At 47.9% G+C, this 20,830-nt stretch overlaps 1 protein-coding gene across 1 annotated transcript in view; it reads left to right on the forward strand.

Moving 5' to 3' along the window:
- LOC113429429 (arf-GAP with coiled-coil, ANK repeat and PH domain-containing protein 1-like) overlaps positions 1–20,830 on the forward strand; it is a 38,866-nt gene that overhangs the window by 6,293 nt on the left and 11,743 nt on the right. The window contains 10 exon segments of the mRNA XM_087947410.1: positions 7,292–7,349; positions 8,862–8,889; positions 8,892–8,980; positions 10,294–10,347; positions 10,983–11,041; positions 14,614–14,797; positions 14,966–15,010; positions 16,428–16,523; positions 18,477–18,551; positions 19,937–20,046. Of these exon segments, the coding sequence (XP_087803536.1) occupies positions 7,292–7,349; positions 8,862–8,889; positions 8,892–8,980; positions 10,294–10,347; positions 10,983–11,041; positions 14,614–14,797; positions 14,966–15,010; positions 16,428–16,523; positions 18,477–18,551; positions 19,937–20,046 (798 nt within the window).

Genomic DNA, 20,830 nt, shown 5'->3' on the forward strand with positions numbered 1-20,830 from the left:
CTTCAGCTCCCAGAATCCCCCAGCCTGCCTGCTTTAGTCTGCCTGGACTTCAGCTCCCAGAATCCCTCAGCCTGCCTGCTTTAGTCTGCCTGGACTTCAGCTCCCAGAATCCCTCAGCCTGCCTGCTTTTAGTCTGCCTGGACTTCAGCTCCCAGAATCCCTCAGCCTGCCTGCTTTAGTCTGCCTGGACTTCAACTCCCAGAATCCCCAGCCTGCCTGCTTTAGTCTGCCTGGACTTCAGCTCCCAGAATCCCCCAGCCTGCCTGCTTTAGTCTGCCTGGACTTCAGCTCCCAGAATCCCTCAGCCTGCCTGCTTTAGTCTGCCTGGACTTCAACTCCCAGAATCCCTCAGCCTGCCTGCTTTAGTCTGCCTGGACTTCAGCTCCCAGAATCCCCCAGCCTGCCTGCTTTAGTCTGCCTGGACTTCAGCTCCCAGAATCCCTCAGCCTGCCTGCTTTAGTCTGCTTGGACTTCAACTCCCAGAATCCCCCAGCCTGCCTGCTTTAGTCTGCCTGGACTTCAGCTCCCAGAATCCCTCAGCCTGCCTGCTTTAGTCTGCCTGGACTTCAACTCCCAGAATCCCCAGCCTGCCTGCTTTAGTCTGCCTGGACTTCAACTCCCAGAATCCCCAGCCTGCCTGCTTTAGTCTGCCTGGACTTCAGCTCCCAGAATCCCTCAGCCTGCCTGCTTTAGTCTGCCTGGACTTCAGCTCCCAGAATCCCTCAGCCTGCCTGCTTTAGTCTGCCTGGACTTCAACTCCCAGAATCCCTCAGCCTGCCTGCTTTAGTCTGCCTGGACCTCAGCTCCCAGAATCCCTCAGCCTGCCTGCTTTAGTCTGCCTGGACTTCAGCTCCCAGAATCCCCCAGCCTGCCTGCTTTAGTCTGCCTGGACTTCAGCTCCCAGAATCCCTCAGCCTGCCTGCTTTAGTCTGCCTGGACTTCAACTCCCAGAATCCCTCAGCCTGCCTGCTTTAGTCTGCCTGGACTTCAGCTCCCAGAATCCCTCAGCCTGCCTGCTTTAGTCTGCCTGGACTTCAGCTCCCAGAATCCCTCAGCCTGCCTGCTTTAGTCTGCCTGGACTTCAACTCCCAGAATCCCCAGCCTGCCTGCTTTAGTCTGCCTGGACTTCAACTCCCAGAATCCCTCAGCCTGCCTGCTTTAGTCTGCCTGGACTTCAGCTCCCAGAATCCCTCAGCCTGCCTGCTTTAGTCTGCCTGGACTTCAGCTCCCAGAATCCCCCAGCCTGCCTGCTTTAGTCTGCCTGGACTTCAGCTCCCAGAATCCCCAGCCTGCCTGCTTTAGTCTGCCTGGACTTCAGCTCCCAGAATCCCCCAGCCTGCCTGCTTTAGTCTGCCTGGACTTCAGCTCCCAGAATCCCCCAGCCTGCCTGCTTTAGTCTGCCTGGACTTCAGCTCCCAGAATCCCCAGCCTGCCTGCTTTAGTCTGCCTGGACTTCAACTCCCAGAATCCCCAGCCTGCCTGCTTTAGTCTGCCTGGACTTCAGCTCCCAGAATCCCCCAGCCTGCCTGCTTTAGTCTGCCTGGACTCAGCTCCCAGAATCCCTCAGCCTGCCTGCTTTAGTCTGCCTGGACTTCAACTCCCAGAATCCCTCAGCCTGCCTGCTTAAGTCTGCCTGGACTTCAACTCCCAGAATCCCCAGCCTGCCTGCTTTAGTCTGCCTGGACTTCAGCTCCCAGAATCCCCCAGCCTGCCTGCTTTAGTCTGCCTGGACTTCAGCTCCCAGAATCCCCCAGCCTGCCTGCTTTAGTCTGCCTGGACTTCAACTCCCAGAATCCCTCAGCCTGCCTGCATTAGTTTGCCTGGACTTCAGCTCCCAGAATCCCCCAGCCTGCCTGCTTTAGTCTGCCTGGACTTCAGCTCCCAGAATCCTCAGCCTGCCTGCTTTAGTCTGCCTGGACTTCAGCTCCCAGAATCCCTCAGCCTGCCTGCTTTAGTCTGCCTGGACTTCAACTCCCAGAATCCTCAGCCTGCCTGCATTAGTCTGCCTGGACTTCAACTCCCAGAATCCCCCAGCCTGCCTGCTTTAGTCTGCCTGGACTTCAGCTCCCAGAATCCCTCAGCCTGCCTGCTTTAGTCTGCCTGGACTTCAACTCCCAGAATCCCTCAGCCTGCCTGCTTTAGTCTGCCTGGACTTCAGCTCCCAGAATCCCCCAGCCTGCCTGCTTTAGTCTGCCTGGACTTCAGCTCCCAGAATCCCCAGCCTGCCTGCTTTAGTCTGCCTGGACTTCAGCTCCCAGAATCCCTCAGCCTGCCTGCTTTAGTCTGCCTGGACTTCAACTCCCAGAATCCCTCAGCCTGCCTGCTTTAGTCTGCCTGGACTTCAACTCCCAGAATCCCTCAGCCTGCCTGCTTTAGTCTGCCTGGACTTCAGCTCCCCAGAATCCCTCAGCCTGCCTGCTTTAGTCTGCCTGGACTTCAACTCCCAGAATCCCCCAGCCTGCCTGCTTTAGTCTGCCTGGACTTCAACTCCCAGAATCCCCCAGCCTGCCTGCTTTAGTCTGCCTGGACTTCAACTCCTGAATTCCTCCAGCCTGCCTGCTTTAGTCTGCCTGGACTTCAACTCCCAGAATCCCCCAGCCTGCCTGCTTTAGTCTGCCTGGACTTCAGCTCCCAGAATCCCTCAGCCTGCCTGCTTTATTCTGCCTGGACTTCAACTCCCAGAATCCCCAGCCTGCCTGCTTTAGTCTGCCTGGACTTCAACTCCCAGAATCCCCCAGCCTGCCTGCTTTAGTCTGCCTGGACTTCAGCTCCCAGAATCCTCAGCCTGCCTGCTTTAGTCTGCCTGGACTTCAGCTCCCAGAATCCCCAGCCTGCCTGCTTTAGTCTGCCTGGACTTCAGCTCCCAGAATCCCTCAGCCTGCCTGCTTTAGTCTGCTTGGACTTCAACTCCCAGAATCCCCCAGCCTGCCTGCTTTAGTCTGCCTGGACTTCAGCTCCCAGAATCCCTCAGCCTGCCTGCTTTAGTCTGCCTGGACTTCAACTCCCAGAATCCCCCAGCCTGCCTGCTTTAGTCTGCCTGGACTTCAACTCCCAGAATCCCCCAGCCTGCCTGCTTTAGTCTGCCTGGACTTCAGCTCCCAGAATCCCTCAGCCTGCCTGCTTTAGTCTGCCTGGACTTCAGCTCCCAGAATCCCTCAGCCTGCCTGCTTTAGTCTGCCTGGACTTCAACTCCCAGAATCCCTCAGCCTGCCTGCTTTAGTCTGCCTGGACCTCAGCTCCCAGAATCCCTCAGCCTGCCTGCTTTAGTCTGCCTGGACTTCAGCTCCCAGAATCCCCCAGCCTGCCTGCTTTAGTCTGCCTGGACTTCAGCTCCCAGAATCCCTCAGCCTGCCTGCTTTAGTCTGCCTGGACTTCAACTCCCAGAATCCCTCAGCCTGCCTGCTTTAGTCTGCCTGGACTTCAGCTCCCAGAATCCCTCAGCCTGCCTGCTTTAGTCTGCCTGGACTTCAGCTCCCAGAATCCCTCAGCCTGCCTGCTTTAGTCTGCCTGGACTTCAACTCCCAGAATCCCCCAGCCTGCCTGCTTTAGTCTGCCTGGACTTCAACTCCCAGAATCCCTCAGCCTGCCTGCTTTAGTCTGCCTGGACTTCAGCTCCCAGAATCCCTCAGCCTGCCTGCTTTAGTCTGCCTGGACTTCAGCTCCCAGAATCCCCCAGCCTGCCTGCTTTAGTCTGCCTGGACTTCAGCTCCCAGAATCCCCCAGCCTGCCTGCTTTAGTCTGCCTGGACTTCAGCTCCCAGAATCCCCAGCCTGCCTGCTTTAGTCTGCCTGGACTTCAGCTCCCAGAATCCCCCAGCCTGCCTGCTTTAGTCTGCCTGGACTTCAGCTCCCAGAATCCCCCAGCCTGCCTGCTTTAGTCTGCCTGGACTTCAACTCCCAGAATCCCCCAGCCTGCCTGCTTTAGTCTGCCTGGACTTCAGCTCCCAGAATCCCCCAGCCTGCCTGCTTTAGTCTGCCTGGACTTCAGCTCCCAGAATCCCTCAGCCTGCCTGCTTTAGTCTGCCTGGACTTCAACTCCCAGAATCCCTCAGCCTGCCTGCTTAAGTCTGCCTGGACTTCAACTCCCAGAATCCCCCAGCCTGCCTGCTTTAGTCTGCCTGGACTTCAACTCCCAGAATCCCTCAGCCTGCCTGCTTAAGTCTGCCTGGACTTCAACTCCCAGAATCCCCCAGCCTGCCTGCTTTAGTCTGCCTGGACTTCAGCTCCCAGAATCCCTCAGCCTGCCTGCTTTATTCTGCCTGGACTTCAACTCCCAGAATCCCCCAGCCTGCCTGCTTTAGTCTGCCTGGACTTCAACTCCCAGAATCCCCAGCCTGCCTGCTTTAGTCTGCCTGGACTTCAGCTCCCAGAATCCCTCAGCCTGCCTGCTTTAGTCTGCCTGGACTTCAACTCCCAGAATCCCTCAGCCTGCCTGCTTAAGTCTGCCTGGACTTCAACTCCCAGAATCCCTCAGCCTGCCTGCTTTAGTCTGCCTGGACTTCAGCTCCCAGAATCCCCCAGCCTGCCTGCTTAAGTCTGCCTGGACTTCAACTCCCAGAATCCCTCAGCCTGCCTGCTTTAGTCTGCCTGGACTTCAGCTCCCAGAATCCCTCAGCCTGCCTGCTTTAGTTTGCCTGGACTTCAACTCCCAGAATCCCCCAGCCTGCCTGCTTTAGTCTGCCTGGACTTCAGCTCCCAGAATCCCTCAGCCTGCCTGCTTTAGTCTGCCTGGACTTCAACTCCCAGAATCCCTCAGCCTGCCTGCTTTAGTCTGCCTGGACTTCAGCTCCCAGAATCCCCCAGCCTGCCTGCTTTAGTCTGCCTGGACTTCAGCTCCCAGAATCCCTCAGCCTGCCTGCTTTAGTCTGCCTGGACTTCAACTCCCAGAATCCCTCAGCCTGCCTGCTTTAGTCTGCCTGGACTTCAGCTCCCAGAATCCCCCAGCCAACAAGGGTTTACTGGAATTCAGCATGGATAGTCCAAGAACAAATACCACATTTTTTTTTTTTTTGATAGAGTAACTTTCGTAGTAGATAGTGGGAATGCGGTAGACATATCTTGAAAGTGGAAAAAATAACTACATTAAGCTAAATTAATAAACAAATAAGTAAACGAATTGTGACTAGATGGCAGGATAATTATAATGGAAAACTGGATTCTCCTGGCTGAGGAATTCTGGGAGTTGAAGTCCATCTCGCTGAAGTTGAAAAACATGGTTTTAACACAGTTTTTTCCCCAGCCTGGCCACTCGGAGGTGTACCTTGGGAATCTCCTGCAAGGAATTCTGGGCAATGGAGTCCCATCTCCAAATTGAAGTAGCCAGCTTGGTTGAAAACGAGAAGCAGACTTGGAAGGGACCTTAGAGGTCATCTAGTCCAACCCCCCACCCCACCCCCCGCCTAAGCAGGAGACCCTTCCTATACCATTTCTGACAAAATGGCAGTCCGGTCTCTTCTTGAAAGCTTGAAGTGATGATGAAACAGAAGAACTACGACCATCAACTCATTTGATTTATTTGTTTGAAAAAAAATAATTTTTACGAAACAATTTTTCTTATATACCACATTATTTCCATTCATTGCAACGCTTCCGTGACGGTATACATACTTTTACATAAATCTTACACCTATCTGTACATTTGTCTATATTCCTTAAGCTATCTTTGTCCACTATAACCTTTGCCTTATTATTCTATTCTCGTCTTCTCTATTCATCTCTATATCTATTATTTAGCCAATCGTACAGTGCATTCCATGTCAAATAATAATCCGTTTCCTCTCTATCTTTTATCTCCATGGTCAACTTATCCATCTCGATACTCTCTAGTATCTTTTTAAATCACATTTTCCTCTAGTGGCGTACTGTTTTTTATCCAATTTTATGCAGAAGTTAATTCTATTATTAGATGTATTATTAGATGTGTATTAATAGATGTAGCAATGCATATTCTGTTTTCTTTTTTATTTTTTTATAAACAAACAAAAAAATCCATTCCATTTCAATCGTGCGTCGATTAGGTACATATTTCAAATTACTTATGCATTATTAATAAGATTCTTCTTATTCATGTTACAACGTAATAATAATCACATTCCCATATACATAGTACAAATGAGATCCAATATACCTCTTACATTAATTCCTCTTATTATTTTATAACTACATCTAATCCTTTTTCGTTTATTCTATTTTGTATCCATTGGTAAAACAAACCCCATATCATATAATATTCAGATTCTTCTTTTTCTTTAATTTCTAGTGTCAACCTATTCATTTCTGCACATTCAAATATTTTTTCAATTATTTTTCCTTCTATTGGCATCTTATCACTCTTCCAGTTTTGGGCAAATACAATTCTAGATGCTGTTAAAACATGTATAATGAAATAAGTCTTTTCTTTACTATAAACTTCTGGTACCATTCCTAGCAAAAAATATTTCAGGCTTCAAATCTATGTGTTGTTTAATCATTTTCTCCAACCATATATGTATCTTAGTCCAATATCTCTTAGCTTCCGTGTAAGTCTACCACATGATAATATGTTCCTGGTATCTGATGACATTTCCAACATTTAATTGATTTTTCTTTAAACATTTTTTGCTAATTTTGCTGGCGCTAAAAGCCATCTATAGTACATTTTGTACAAATTCTCTTAGCACTGTCAATATTGTCAGTTTATAATTTCTGTCCCACAGTTTCTGACATTTATCCAATTCTATGGCGTAACCAAAATATTTTGTTCATGCTATCATCATTTCTTTAACTTGTTCTTCTACTCTGTTTTCTTATCATATTTTCCCGTTATTATACCTAATTGAAAATTCTCCGGTCTTAGTTCAATTTGCTGTTTAATTATTTCTTCGGTTTCTTTGCACCATTTTTTTTTTGTCCTTATCCGGTTTTTTCTCGCTACAGGGCATGTCCACCACACAGGGTTATATGTTGCTTGGTTGTTGTTTTTTTTGCATTTCCAACATTCAGACGATCTGTCCCAACTCATTTTAATTTCCACCCGGGGGGCTGGTGGGATGTTGCAGCTGTTGCAAAAGCTCCCCGCCACGCCACGCCACCTTTAATGCCTTCTGTGGCTGCTTGTTCAAAAACGTGGCAAAGCAAGAACGGAAATTGCAAGATGCGTAGGGTGTTGTGACTCTGTGGCCACAACTCCACTTTGAATCCCCATGCGTCCACGCTCAGCATATCGTTTGCAGTGGTTTCTGACCCGCCCTGGCTGACATATTTCCTTCCTTTTCTCTCCCAAAATAAATAAATAAATAAATCCCCACTTTCAGGGCCGCTGTTGAGACCGTGGAACTAGAAGTGTCGATTTTGGAGACCCAGTTGGAAAAGGTGAGCAGGTGACACGCCTGGTTTTTGCACGCTGGCAAAGGGACAACGGCCGTGTCAGGTTTAAGAGCACACCTGAGTTTTGCACCAAATACTTTACAAACTGTTCGTGTGTTTTCCGCCCCCGCCCCTCCCCAGGAAAAAAATCCAGAAGTTGCAGAATTGGAGACAAGGAAGGAGAACGTAATAAAAATGTTTTGTTTATAGGTCTTTAAACGCCTGTGGCTGCTTCTGGGTTGCACCACCTGACACCGCAGGAGAGCAATTTCCTGTCTAAGGCAAAATCTGTCCCAGAACTGTTCAGATCCTTTGTGATCTAGGTCCTTTTAGATCCTAAAAAGGTGTTTCTTCAATGCTCCCAGAATTCCCCAGCCGGTCAGGGTTTCCTGGAATTCAGCATAGAAAAGGACAAGAACAATTATCACCTTTTTTCTCCCCCACTCACATGGGGCAAGTTTCTTAATAGATGGTGAGAATGCAGTAGATGTAATTAATATATCTTGACTTCAGCAAACCTGAGAAAATAACTCATGACAAGCCGAATTAATAAAAGGAGTGAAAAGTGCATCGGATGGCAATCCATCCGGGCGCCAGTTCCACAGCCACAGCGAGAGTTTTGCATCAGGGCTGCAGGAGTTTTCCCAGAATCCCTCTGGGTAGGTAGGAAGAAGAGAAAGGGAAGAAAGGAGAGTGGAAGAAAAAAGAGAGAGAGAAAAGGAAGGATGGAGGGAAGGAAGGAAGGAAGATGGAAGGAAGGAAGGAAGGAAGGAAGGGATGATGGAAGGAAGGTGGACAAATGGAAGGAAGGAAAGAAGAAAGAAAGGGAGGAAAGGAGGGAGGAGGGAACGGAAGATGGAAGGATGAGAGACAAGGAAGGGAGGGAGGGAGGCAGAAGGAAGGAAGGAAGGAAAGGAGGATAGAAGGAAGCAAGGTAGACAAGAGGAGGGGGAAGGAAGGAAGAAGGGGAGGGAGGAAGGAAGGATAGAAGGAAAGAAGGTAGACAAGGAGGGAGGGAGGACGGAAGGAAAGGAAGAAGGAAGGAAGATCGACAGGAAGGAAGGAAGGAAGGAAAGGAAAGGAAAGGAAAGGAAAGGAAAGGAAGGAAGGAAGGAAGGAAGGAAGGAAGGAAGGAAGGAAGGAAGGAAGGAAAATTGTAGTCACGTGACTCTGGGATGGTGCCACCCCATTACTACATGCTGGTTGCCAAGCACCAAGATTTTGATCCTGGGTGTACAGAGTGCAAGGGCCATTTTTTTCCAGCTCCAACTTCAAACCGTCGCTAGCGAATGGTTGTAAGTCGAGGACAACCCACGTTGCTCCCTGATCTTGCCTGCTGGAACACCTGTCTGCAGGCCGGCGCTGTCTTGGGCGGGTGGGCACTGCTGCCCCAGGGTGTGCCAGGCTGGTCTGTGGTGGTGGTAGTGGGGGTGGGTGGGTGGGGGCTTAGCCGGACAGATGCCCACTGATGTCCGTATGTCCCACTTCTGACCCACTTCTGCCCGTCTCCCCCGGCAGTTGTTGAAGCTGGGTGGCACCATGCTGGAATCGGGCGCCAGTTCTGCAGCCACAGCAAGAGTTTCGCCTTGGGCATCCAGGAGCTGTCCCAGAATTCCTCGGGGGACACCTTGATGGGCGTAAGTGGATTTTGGGTGGGTGGGTGGGTGGGGAGAGAGGCCGGGGAGGTTGCCCTCAAACTGGGCCTTTGGCCTCGGTGGCTCCTGTGTCCCAGCCCTCTGTGTGTGTGTGTGTGTGTGTGTGTGTGTGTGTGTGTGTGTGTGTGTATTTTGTGTGTTTGTGCATGTGAGAGAGAGAAACACACGCACACAAAACGGCCTTTTGCCCCCAGACTGAAGAATGGACGGACAGACAGACAGATGGAATTGATGGATAGATGGATAGATGAGGGAGGGAGAGATGGAAGGAGGGAGAGATAGACGGATGGAATTGATGGATGGATAGATGGATAGATGAGGGAGGGATAGATGGAAGGAGGGAGAGATAGACGGATGGAATTGATGGATGGATGGATGGATGGATGGATGGATGGATGGATGGATGGATAGATGGATAGGTGGAGGGATAAATGGAGAGATAGATAGGTGGATGGAGGGATAGATGGAGGGATGGAGGGATAGATAGAGGGAGGATGGATGGGGATGGATGGAAGGAGGGAGAGATAGATCTTTTCTTGAAATAAATAGATGTATAGATAGATATAGATAAACTATAGATAGACAGACAGGAAGGTGGAATTGATGGATGGATAGATGGATATATGAGGGAGGGAGGGAGGGAGGGATAGACAGACAGGAAGGTGGAATTGATGGATAGACAGATAGATGAGGGAGGGAGGGATAGATGGAGGGATAAATAGGTAGATGGAGGGAGGGAGAGATGGATGGATGGAGGGATAGATAGATAGATGGGATTGATGGATAGATGGATAGATGATGGATAGATGGAAGGATAAATGGAGGGATAGGTAGATGGATAGAGGGAGGGAGGGAGGGATAGGTAGGTAGGTAGGTAGGTAGGTAGATAGATAGATAGATAGATAGATAGATAGATAGATAGATAGATAGATCGATCAATCTAGGAAGACCCAAGTGCAAAAGTCAACGTCCCTTTGAGGGCAACATTCCTCTTGCTTGCCCCACACTGCCTCTGAGCATGTGTAAAGTGCCTGGCACCCGACATCAGCCGGGCCCCGGAAGTTCCTAAATGCCAAGTCTGTTTGCTCAACTCGCCATGTCCTGTCACCTGCGTGCGATGGGAGTTGTAGTTCAGCCCAGGAGGAAAATAAATCCCAGTCGGGTTTGAAAACTATGTCAGTTTGACCCAAAACAAAAAACAAAATTAAAAAAAAAGGTTTAAAGCGATTATTAGACCAAATAATCCTCATTCCGATGTTTCTCCGACGATTTGTTATCTTTTTTTCCCCGCCCAGGAGTGCCTGGAAAAATTTTCCCAGAGTTTGAGCAGAATGATGGAACAGCAAGAGGTGAGTGGATCGATCTTTGCTAGCTGTTGAGGATGGGAGACCACCAGGAAAACCCAACCCTGTAAACAAGATGGAAAACCCGAAAGAAGCCGCCTCAAAAATGGCAATAAAAGATTCCCCCCGCCTTCCAGTATTGTGGCCTTTTGGTTCTCAAAGAAATCAAACAGACCCTCCCAGCAGGAGTATTAAGGATAGGATTAATTTAATAATTGTGGCAAAAAAAATATGCAGTAGAATAAAATAAAATATGCAATAAATTAGAATGAAACATGCCGTAAAATAAAATATACGATACTTTACTGCATTTATTTTTTATATTTTATTATAAGGGTGTAAAATAAAATAAACTTGGTTTCAACTATAGGCGTTTGTCTGAAGTGGTATAAGGTTTCCTGCCTAAGCAGGGGGCTGGACTAGAAGACCTCCAAGGTCCCTTCTAACACTGTTATTCTACCATATCCTATCCTATCTTAATACTCTATTCTATTTCCTATTCTATTGTATTCTAATATTCTGTTCTATTTTCTATTCTGCTCTATTCTATTCTTCATTCCATTATTCTATTCTATTTCCTATTGTATTTTCTCTTCTCTTCTATCCTATCCTTGCTTAAAGGTGCTCTTTTTTCGTCCTAGGAACTCCTGGAGACTGCACAGCAATCTCTCAAGCAGCAGCTGCAAACTCTGGTGAAGGAGTAAGTGTGTCTAATGGGAGTCTGTTGGCTTAGCGTCTTGTGTGAAAGCAACCCACAAAAATTATTGGGACGGAATTATACGGGACTGAACAGGATTTGAACTGGGGTCCCCGGGGGTCCGTTTTGGCTCTCTTGTCTTTTGAACTCACCCACGACGATTCGCTTTGCATTCGGTAGTTGCCTCCCCAACATATCTTGGATTTCACAAGATGCACCGCCAGGCCAAACTGGGTTTAGATATTGGGGGTTAGGAAGTCACCCATTGGCTTCCCAGAGTCAGTTTGGTCTAGTGGTTAAGGCAACAGGCTAGAAACCAGGAGACGGGGAGTTCTAGTCCCGCCTTAGGCACAAAACCCAGCTGGGTGACTTTGGGCCAATCACCAGGAGAATAAAGAGTTCTAGTCCCGCCCTAGGCACAAAACCCAGCTGGGTGACTTTGGGCCTATCACCAGGAGAATGGGAGTTCTAGTCCCACCTTAGGCACAAAACCCAGCTGGGTGACTTTGGGCCTATCACCAGGAGAATGGGAGTTCTAGTCCCACCTTAGGCACAAAACCCAGCTGGGTGACTTTGGGCCTATCACCAGGAGAATGGGAGTTCTAGTCCCACCTTAGGCACAAAACCCAGCTGGGTGACTTTGGGCCAATCACCAGGAGAATGGGAGTTCTAGTTCCGCCTTAGGCATGAAAGCCAGCTGGGTGACTTTGGTCCAATCACCAGGAGAATGGGAATTCTAGTCCCGCCTTAGGCACAAAACCCAGCTGGGAGACCTTGGTCCAATCACCAGGAGAATGGGAGTTCTAGTCCCGCCTTAGGCATGAAAGCCAGCTGGGTGACTTTGGGCCAATGACCAGGAGACTGGGAGTTCTAGTCCCGCCTCAGGCATGAAAACCAGCTGGGTGACTTTGGGCCAATGACCAGGAGACTGGGAGTTCTAGTCCCGCCTTAGGCATGAAAGCCAGCTGGGTGACTTTGGGCCAATGACCAGGAGACTGGGAGTTCTAGTCCCGCCTTAGGCATGAAATCCAGTGGGTGACTTTGGGCCACTCACCAGGAGAATGGGAGTTCTAGTCCCGCCTTAAGCATGAAAGCCAGCTGGGTGACTTTGGGCCAATGACCAGGAGAATGGGAGTTCTAGTCCCGCCTCAGGCATGAAATCCAGTGGGTGACTTTGGGCCAATCACCAAGAGAATGGGAGTTCTAGTCCCGCCTTAGGCATGAAATCCAGTGGGTGACTTGGGGCCAATCACCAGGAGAATGGGAGTTCTAGTCCCGCCTTAAGCATGAAACCCAGCTGGGTGACTTTGGGCCAATCACCAGGAGAATGGGAGTTCTAGTCCCGCCTTAGGCATGAAATCCAGTGGGTGACTTTGGGCCAATCACCAAGAGAATGGGAATTCTAGTCCCACCTTAGGCACAAAAGCCAGGTGGGTGACTTGGGGCCAATCACCAGGAGAATGGGAGTTCTAGTCCCGCCTCAGGCATGAAATCCAGTGGGTGACTTTGGGCCAATCACCAAGAGAATGGGAGTTCTAGTCCCACCTTAGGCATGAAAGCCAGCTGGGTGACTCTGGGCCAATCACCTGGAGAATGGGAGTTCTAGTCCCACCTTAGGCATGAAAGCCAGCTGGGTGACTCTGGGCCAATCACCTGGAGAATGGGAGTTCTAGTCCCGCCATAGGCATGAAAGCCAGCTGGGTGACTTTGGGCCAATCACCAGGAGAATGGGAGTTCTAGTCCCACCTCAGGCATGAAAGCCAGCTGGGTGATTTAGGCCAATCACCAGGAGAATGGGAGTTCTAGTCCCGCCTCAGGCATGAAAGCCAGCTGGGTGATTTAGGCCAATCACCTGGAGAATGGGAGTTCTAGTCCCGCCATAGGCATGAAAGCCAGCTGGGTGACTTTGGGCCAATCACCAGGAGAATGGGAGTTCTAGTCCCGCCTCAGGCATGAAAGCCAGCTGGGTGACTTTAGGCCAATCACCAGGAGAATGGGAGTTCTAGTCCCGCCTCAGGCATGAAAGCCAGCCGGGTGACTTTAGGCCAATCACCTGGAGAATGGGAGTTCTAGTCCCGTCTCAGGCATGAAAGCCGGCTGGGTGACTTTGGGCCAATCACCAGGAGAATGGGAGTTCTAGTCCCGTCTCAGGCATGAAAACCAGCTGGGTGACTTTGGGCCAATCATCAGGAGACTGGGAGTTCAAGTCCCGCCTTAGGCACGAAAGCCAGCTGGGTGACATTAGGACAGTCCCTTTCTCTCTTAGCCCAATCCACCTCACAGGGTTGTTGTTGTGGGGAGAAAAGCAGTTGGAAGAAAGAGTATTGTGTATCTTCACCAACTTGAATCAATTACAAAGTGAAAAAAACAGGATATCCATCTATCTATCTATCTATCTATCTATCTATCTATCTATCTATCTATCTATCTATCTATCTAAAAGCAAAATACCCCTCATGCATCATCACAAAATCTCCATAACCGTAAAGCCTACAAACTTGACGTTTGGCCCATAGTGTTAGGAATGTAAGTCACCTAACAGTTATTTGGGCTGGAAATAGATAAACCAGGATAGACATTTTAATACTGTATCTTTAAGAGAATACTCAATCTGTAATCGGGTGTGGTTCCGCAAATGGCCATAAGATGGAGCCAGAAACCTGGGTTGTTTAGTCTTAGTCTCAGAAGAGAGTGTGAGGGAGTCTCTGTTTCCTTCTGTTGGAGAGAGTTGCTGTTCCTCCTCATGTCTGTTACGGATGGTTGATGTAAGTCTGTTACTGAACTGTTTTTTGATACTGGACTTTGATATTTGGATTATCCCTGAACTGAACACACTGACTGCCTTACCTGTGAATGACTTGGACTGCTTATCTTGGACTGTGCTTAAACGTTTATTGGAAGTAACAACCTACATTTACTGTACAGTGTATCTGTGTGCTGTGTGTGTGTTATTCAACACTTCTCTCACTACGTCTCCCTGTATGCGCTCATTCTCGTAACGGGGAAATACCTCAACAGGTAGGTTCCTCTTGGTTTCTAGGGGCTCACTAAGAAAGGATTTTTCCAAATGGCCATCAGAGCATTTAGACTACTCCCTATATTATTATTATTATTATTATTATTATTATTATTATTATTATTATTATTATTATTATTATTATTATTATTATTATTATTATTAACATGCTCTGATGCTAAGGAGTCCTACTCTCCCTCCCCACCCAAAAAAAAGAAATCTCTTCCAAATGCAAAACACAAGCAGAGGAGTTTCAGTTTCACAGCACCAAGCAGTTTTCGTACAGAACAGTTGAGCTAAGCCACGCCCAGTCTCCTTGCTGTCTCCTCCTTGCTCACACAACAAATACTGTTTCACTTTCCAAACAGCCCTCCACTCTCTCCCACACTGACAAGACGCTAGCCAGATGAATAACCATGGATGCTGGTAGGCGCAGAGGCAGAATTCCCCCCCCCCTTATTTTCCTCTCCCGAAATTAAGCCCGATCGCATAGTTCTGTGAATGCAGCTAACCCGGGTTAAGGACATCGTTTGAACCCCGCGCCCTTCTTCTCTTTCAGGGACATTAAGCAGTTCAAAGAGACCCGGAAGGAATTCGAGAGGGGCAGCGAAAGCCTCGGCAGCGCCTTGCACCACAACGCTGAGGTGCCCCGTCGGCGCCAACACGACGCAGAGGACGCCATGGTCGCCCTCAAAGCGGCCCGTACCACCTTCCGTAACCGAGCCCTGGACTACGTGCTGCAGGTAGAGTGGGGCGGGTGCAGGGGCTGAAAGATAACCACCACCACCCCGGCCAAGGATCCCGTTTCTGGGTTTGGGTTGGGGGACGGACAGCGAGGGTTCTGGGGACCCTCGGTGTGGCGCCTGGCAACGTGGGACTTGAACTCCAGACCCTCCTCTCCTGCCTTTCAGATCAACGTGATTCAATCCAAGAAGAAATTTGAGATCCTCAAATTCGTGAGTTAACTCCCTCCCCCAACTTTGGTCCCTTGGACTACAAACTCCCATCGTCCCCAGCCTCAAGCCTGTTGCCCAGAGAGGGGAGGACACACGTGTGTGTGTGTGTGTGTGTGTGTGTGTGTGTGTAGCTTAGATTTTGGCACACGTTCACAAAGATGGCTCCCATGAGATGCCGGAGTAAGTCCCTGGGTGGAGGGAATTCTGAGCGAGATTCGCACTCGGTGCACAGGCTGGCACCTGCGCTGCGGGGTGGTTTTGGCGTGGAGTTTTTGCCCCAGTGGGTTGTCGTGGCCATCCGCGGGGTTGGCATCGTTTTCTGACCCGGCTCCCAAAACACGACGAACCCTCTGACGTGAACTCAAAAGATTCCGTTAATGAGGAGCGCCGGCAACCTCGGCCAAATGTTTCCCTCTCTCACCGCAGGCTGACCAGTGTGTCCGCCAGGGAGGTGAATGGCTGTCTGCCACACCTACTCGTCTCCGCCCCCTGCCTTTTATCCCCAGGGCTAGGGTGGGGGCTTTGCTAACAGCAGCAATAGCTCTCCCGTCCCGAGGACCAGCCCATAGATTTCCACTGCTCTCCTCTCCTCTCTGCCTTCTGCTTGTCAGGCACTAGATCCAGCTGTTCCTCCTCTTCCGCATCAGCCCCCTCCAGACCTGGGGGCTGTTGACTCTCCATCGGAGGGCTGACGGATGGCCCAGGCTCCGCCTCTCTCCCCCGGGGGAATTCTGGGAGTTGAAGTCCCCAGATCTCAATGTGACCACATTTAAGACGTACAGGAAGTTCTCCACTTATAGTGACCGTTCAAAGTTACAGCGGTGCTGAAAAAAGCGACTTAGGTCCATTTTTCACACTTAACAACCGTTGAGGCATCCCCTAGGATCACGTGGTCCAAATTCAGGTGCTTGACTCACATTTATGACGGTCACAGCTTCCCGGGGGGGGGGTCACGCGATCCCCTTTTTTTTGCGACCTTCCATCAAGCAAAGTCGATGGGGAAGCCAGATTCACTTAACAACCAGGGCTGCTCGCTTAACAACTGCAGCGATGCACTTAACAACAGGCGGCAAGGAAAGGCGTAAAATGAGGCGAAAAATTCCCTTAACCAACGTCTCGCTTAGCAACGGAAATTTGGGGCTCCCTTCGGGTCGTAAGTCATGGACTACCTGGAGAGATATAATCTGTCTTGAGTTGGCCTTCTCAACGCCAGAAAAATCTCCTTTTCCACCTTCTGATTTTAGCTGAATTTTAGCTTTCAGGGCCCAGGATGGGAAAATTCAAATTCAAAAGTTCCTTCTTCCCAAGGCTCTTCTCTCTCTGTTTTGCAAAGAATCATTTTTGGGGGCACCTCAAATTTTATTTTAAGGGACGTCTGGTGTGGGGGGTCTCCCTTTGATGCCTGCGATCGTTCCAGGTCTTATCCTTCATGGAGGCCCAATCCGTCTTCCTGGAGAAAGGATTTCAAAGCTCCAAACAGCTAGAAGAATATCGCAAAGGCCTGGATGCTCAGGTGAGGGACCGGCGGTCCTGGGGGGTTTATAAATTTAATTTAATTTAATTTAATTAATTTAATTTATTTTAATTTAATGTAATTTAATGTAATTTAATGTAATTTAATTTAATTTAATTTAATTTAATTTAATTTAATTTAATTTAATTTAATAATTTAATTTAATTTAATTTAATTTAATTTAATTAATTTAATTTAATTAATTTAATTTAATTATTTAATAATTTAATTTAATTTAATTTAATTAATTTAATAATTTAATTTAATTTAATTTAATTTAATTTTTTTATTTAATTTATTTAATTTAATTTAATTTTATTTTATTATTTTATTTTTATTTTTATTTTATTTTATTTATTTAATTAATTAATTAATTAAGGTATGTTTTATTTGTATTTTATTTGTTTGCTAGTTTATTTTATGGCACATCTTATTTTGTTTTATTGCAAATTTCATTTATTTGTTAGTTTATTTTATTTCTATTTTATTGCATCTTTTTATTTGTCGCCCACCTGACTTTATTTTATGGTATGTTTTGTTTCTTCTTTGTTTTAATCTTCTTTGGTTTCATGGCATATTATGCTATTGCATTGTTTTATTTGTTTTATTAAGATTTTATCTTAGGTTTTTATTTTACTTGGCTGCGTATTTTAACTTCATGGCATGTTTTTGTTTTATTGCATATTTTATTTCTTCATTTCCAGTATGATAAAACGTGGGGGGCGTCCAAATGCAAAAAAACAGTTTTGTGTGCATGGAAAGATTTTCCTGCTCGTTGGCCAGAATTATAGAAAGAGAGGAAATTAATGGAAGAGGGCCAGAGATGAGCCAGGAAAGGAAAAAAAAACTCCTGAATAAACAAAGAGTCAATTTTCCAGGGGTGTGAGACGTTTCCTTGCAATAGGATTGGTTCAAAGCCAGGCCAATTGCGAAAAAAAGAAAGAAAGAATCGGTTGGGTGTGATGGGACTTGTAGTCCCACTATATCTTTACGCGCTTTCTGGCTGCGGTTGTTAAATGAATCCGCCTTCCTCGTTGACTTCGCTTGTCGGAAGGTCGCAAAATGGGGATCGCGTGACTCCGGGGGACACGACGACCGTCGTAAATACGAGACACTAGCCAAGCCTCTGAATTTTAATTGCGTGACCCCCCAGGGATGTCTCTACGGTCGTAAGCGTGAAAGGCAGTCATAGCTCATTTTTTTTCAGCACCATCGTAAACTTTGAACGGTCACTAAATGAACCGTTGTAAGTCGAGGACTTGCCTGCACTGAGGAAGAAAATAGAATTCGCTTTTGTTGGCTGCCGTGCATGTTGATTTTTCTAAAAAATGGTTTAAAAGGTTTTTCCCGCTGTTTTTATATATATATATATGACTCTGGACAATTTACGGTTCATATATATATATATGAACCGTAAATTGTCCAGAGTCACCAATTGAACGAATAAATCAATTCAGGCAGTCCTCGACTTACAACGGTTCATTTAGTGACCGTTCAAAGTTACGATGGCGCCAGGAAAAAAATGAGTTACGACCGCTTTTCACACTTAACGACTGCTGCATCCTCCTCCTATGTCAATGCACTCAAAATGCAGATGCTCGGCCATTGACTCTGATTTACGACGGCCACAAGGTCCCAAGATCCACGCGATCCCCTTTTGCGACCTTCTGGGAGGGGGAGCCGGATTCACTTAACGACCGTTTAGCAACTGCAGGGAGTTGCTTAACCAATTTGTGCAAGAAACGAGTGCAAAAAGTCAACTGAACCGATGTCTCGCTTAGCAACATAATTGGAGGGCGGGGGGGTCCAATGGTGGTCGTAAGTGGAGGACTTCCTGCGACTTCCATCCTGGGTTGTGGGTTTCGAACCTCACCCCGGCCGTTTCCTGCAGAGTGACCCTCGATCCGGGTTTGCGACCCTTTTCTTCCCCCAGTCTCTCTTCTTTTTAATCAGCTGCACGAGCTGGTCCTGGAATCGGCCCGTGAGAAGAGGGACATGGAGCAGAGACACGCGGTCATAAAACAGAAGGTGAGGTTCCCCGGGGTATGGGAAACCTGGCTTAATTACAGGGGTGGGCTGATAACAGGTAACAGATAATCAGAGTTGGATGGGACCTCGTAGGCCATCTCGTCCAGGGGTCACCAAACCGCAGAGAAATCTCACCCTCCAAAGCAATTAATCGAGGCTGCGCGGAAACACAAGGGCTGTCCAGCCCACAAGACCCACGGGAACCCTCCCCGCCCACTCACTCCTTACCTGGCAAACTTGCCTGCTAAATTGCTATTTTTTCCTTTTTCCAACCATCATCTGTTCTTCTGTGCCGGGAGATTTAGATTAGCTCGGAAGCAGGAAACGGTTGGATTTCTTGCTTTCTAGCTAGTCTTTAGATCTTCGGCTCTGCTTTTAAGCACAGCCGAACCTCCCTTAGGACTGAAGGTTTTCTTGCAAGCAAATTCAGTGCAGACTCAGGGCAAGTAAATTTGACAGACTGAGCTAGCCGATGGCAGATAGATAGATCACTGAATGGTTCTGTGAGCAACTCAATCTGCCTGCCTGCTTTGCCTGATTTTGGGTAAAAGTTGCTCCTTTTTTTAATAAAAAAAAATCAATATTTACATACATGGTGTGTTGTGAGTTCATTTTGTGAGTTTGCTTGCAAGCAAATTTTATGTGACAGACTCAGGTAGCTGATGGCAGATAGATAGATCTCTGAATGAATCTGTGATTCTGTGAGCAACTCAATCTGCCTGCCTGCTTGGCTTGATTTTGGGTAAAAATTGCTCTTTTTTAATCTTTTTTAATATATAAATGTTTATAATCTTTACATACAAGCTATGCCCAGCCAGTCACATCACCACCAAGCCACACCCACAAATTAGGCCATGCCCACAGAACCAGTTAGTGGTCCCCATGATTTAAAATTATGAGTTTGGTGGTCCCTGAGGTCCCAAAGGTTGGCAACCCCTGGAACTAGTCCAACCCCCCGCCCAAGCGGGAGACCCTACACCATTTCTGACAAGATAGTACTCCAATCTCTTCTTGAAAGCCTCCAGGGATGAAGCTCCCAAAACTTCCGAAGGCAACTTCTGTTCCATTGAGTACAGAATACAAGAGTTCTTGTATTGATTCTGTATGATTCTATAAGGGTCTCATGCTTAAGAAGGGGGTTGGGCTAGATGACCTCTGAGGTCACTTCTAACTATGATTCTGTAAGGATCTGCTTGAGAAGGGGGTTGGGTGGCGTTTCAACAGGTGGGAGGAGCTTGTGAAAGAAGGGGCGGAGCCTTAGGCCCAAAGGGAGGGGTTTCCTTTGATAGCGGGAGGAACTATCGAAGTGGGATTTGGGCCTCTGTTGGCCAACAGAAGGTCCTTTGCGTGCAGGTTTTATGTCTCTCCTCTTCACCTTTGTCCAGGATTTGACCCAAGACGATGATATTCCTGAAATCCAGGCTGAACCTGGCGCGGTGGTGACGGAAGGATACCTGTACAAACGGGCCAGCAACGCCTTCAAGACCTGGAGCAGGTAAGCTAGGCGGACACACCTGCCTCATCCCATAGAGCAGCGTTTCTCAACCTGGGCATCTTTTAAGAGAGGTGGACTTCAACTTCAACAGGATTCTCCAGTCAGTTTAACAGATGACAGGTCATCAGAGTTGGGAAGGTACATTGTAAGGTCATCTAGTCCAACCCCCCTCTTCCCAAGCAGGAGACCCTACACCATTTCTGACAGATGGCAGTCCAGTCTCTTCTTGAAAGCCTCCAGGGATGAAGCTCCCACAGCTTCCAAAAACTGGTTAATTATTCTCACTGTCTGAAAGTTTCTCCTTATTTCCAGGTTGAATCTCTCCTTGTTGAGTTTCCATCCATTATTCCTTGTCTGGCCTTTGGGTGCTTTGGAAAATAGCTTGACCCCTTCCTCCTCCTCTCTGGGGCAGCCCCTCAAATATTGGAAGATGCCCTCCTGTCTCCCCTGGTCCTTCTCTTCCCTAGACTAGCCAGGCCCAGTTCCTGCAACCATTCATCGTATGTTTTAGTCTCCAGTCTCCTAATCATCCTGGTTGCTCTTCTCTGCACTTTTTCTAGAGTCTCAACGTCTTTTTTATTGTGTGGTGACCAAAACTGGACGCAGTACTCTAGATGTGGCCTTACTAAAGCTTTACAGAATGGTATTAGTACTTGATCTGGATTGTATCCCTCTGTTAATGCAATTTAGGATTGCATTGGCTTTTTTTGGCTGCCACTGTACACAGCTGGCTCCTCTTTAGCTGGTTGTCCACTAAGACTCCAAGATCCCTCTCTCAGTTCCT

Source organism: Notechis scutatus, chromosome Z (genome assembly GCF_049901735.1).
Source record: "Notechis scutatus isolate UNSWTSFEM ecotype Mainland chromosome Z, rNotScu1.2, whole genome shotgun sequence".
In the NCBI taxonomy this organism is placed as follows: Eukaryota; Metazoa; Chordata; class Lepidosauria; order Squamata; family Elapidae; genus Notechis; species Notechis scutatus.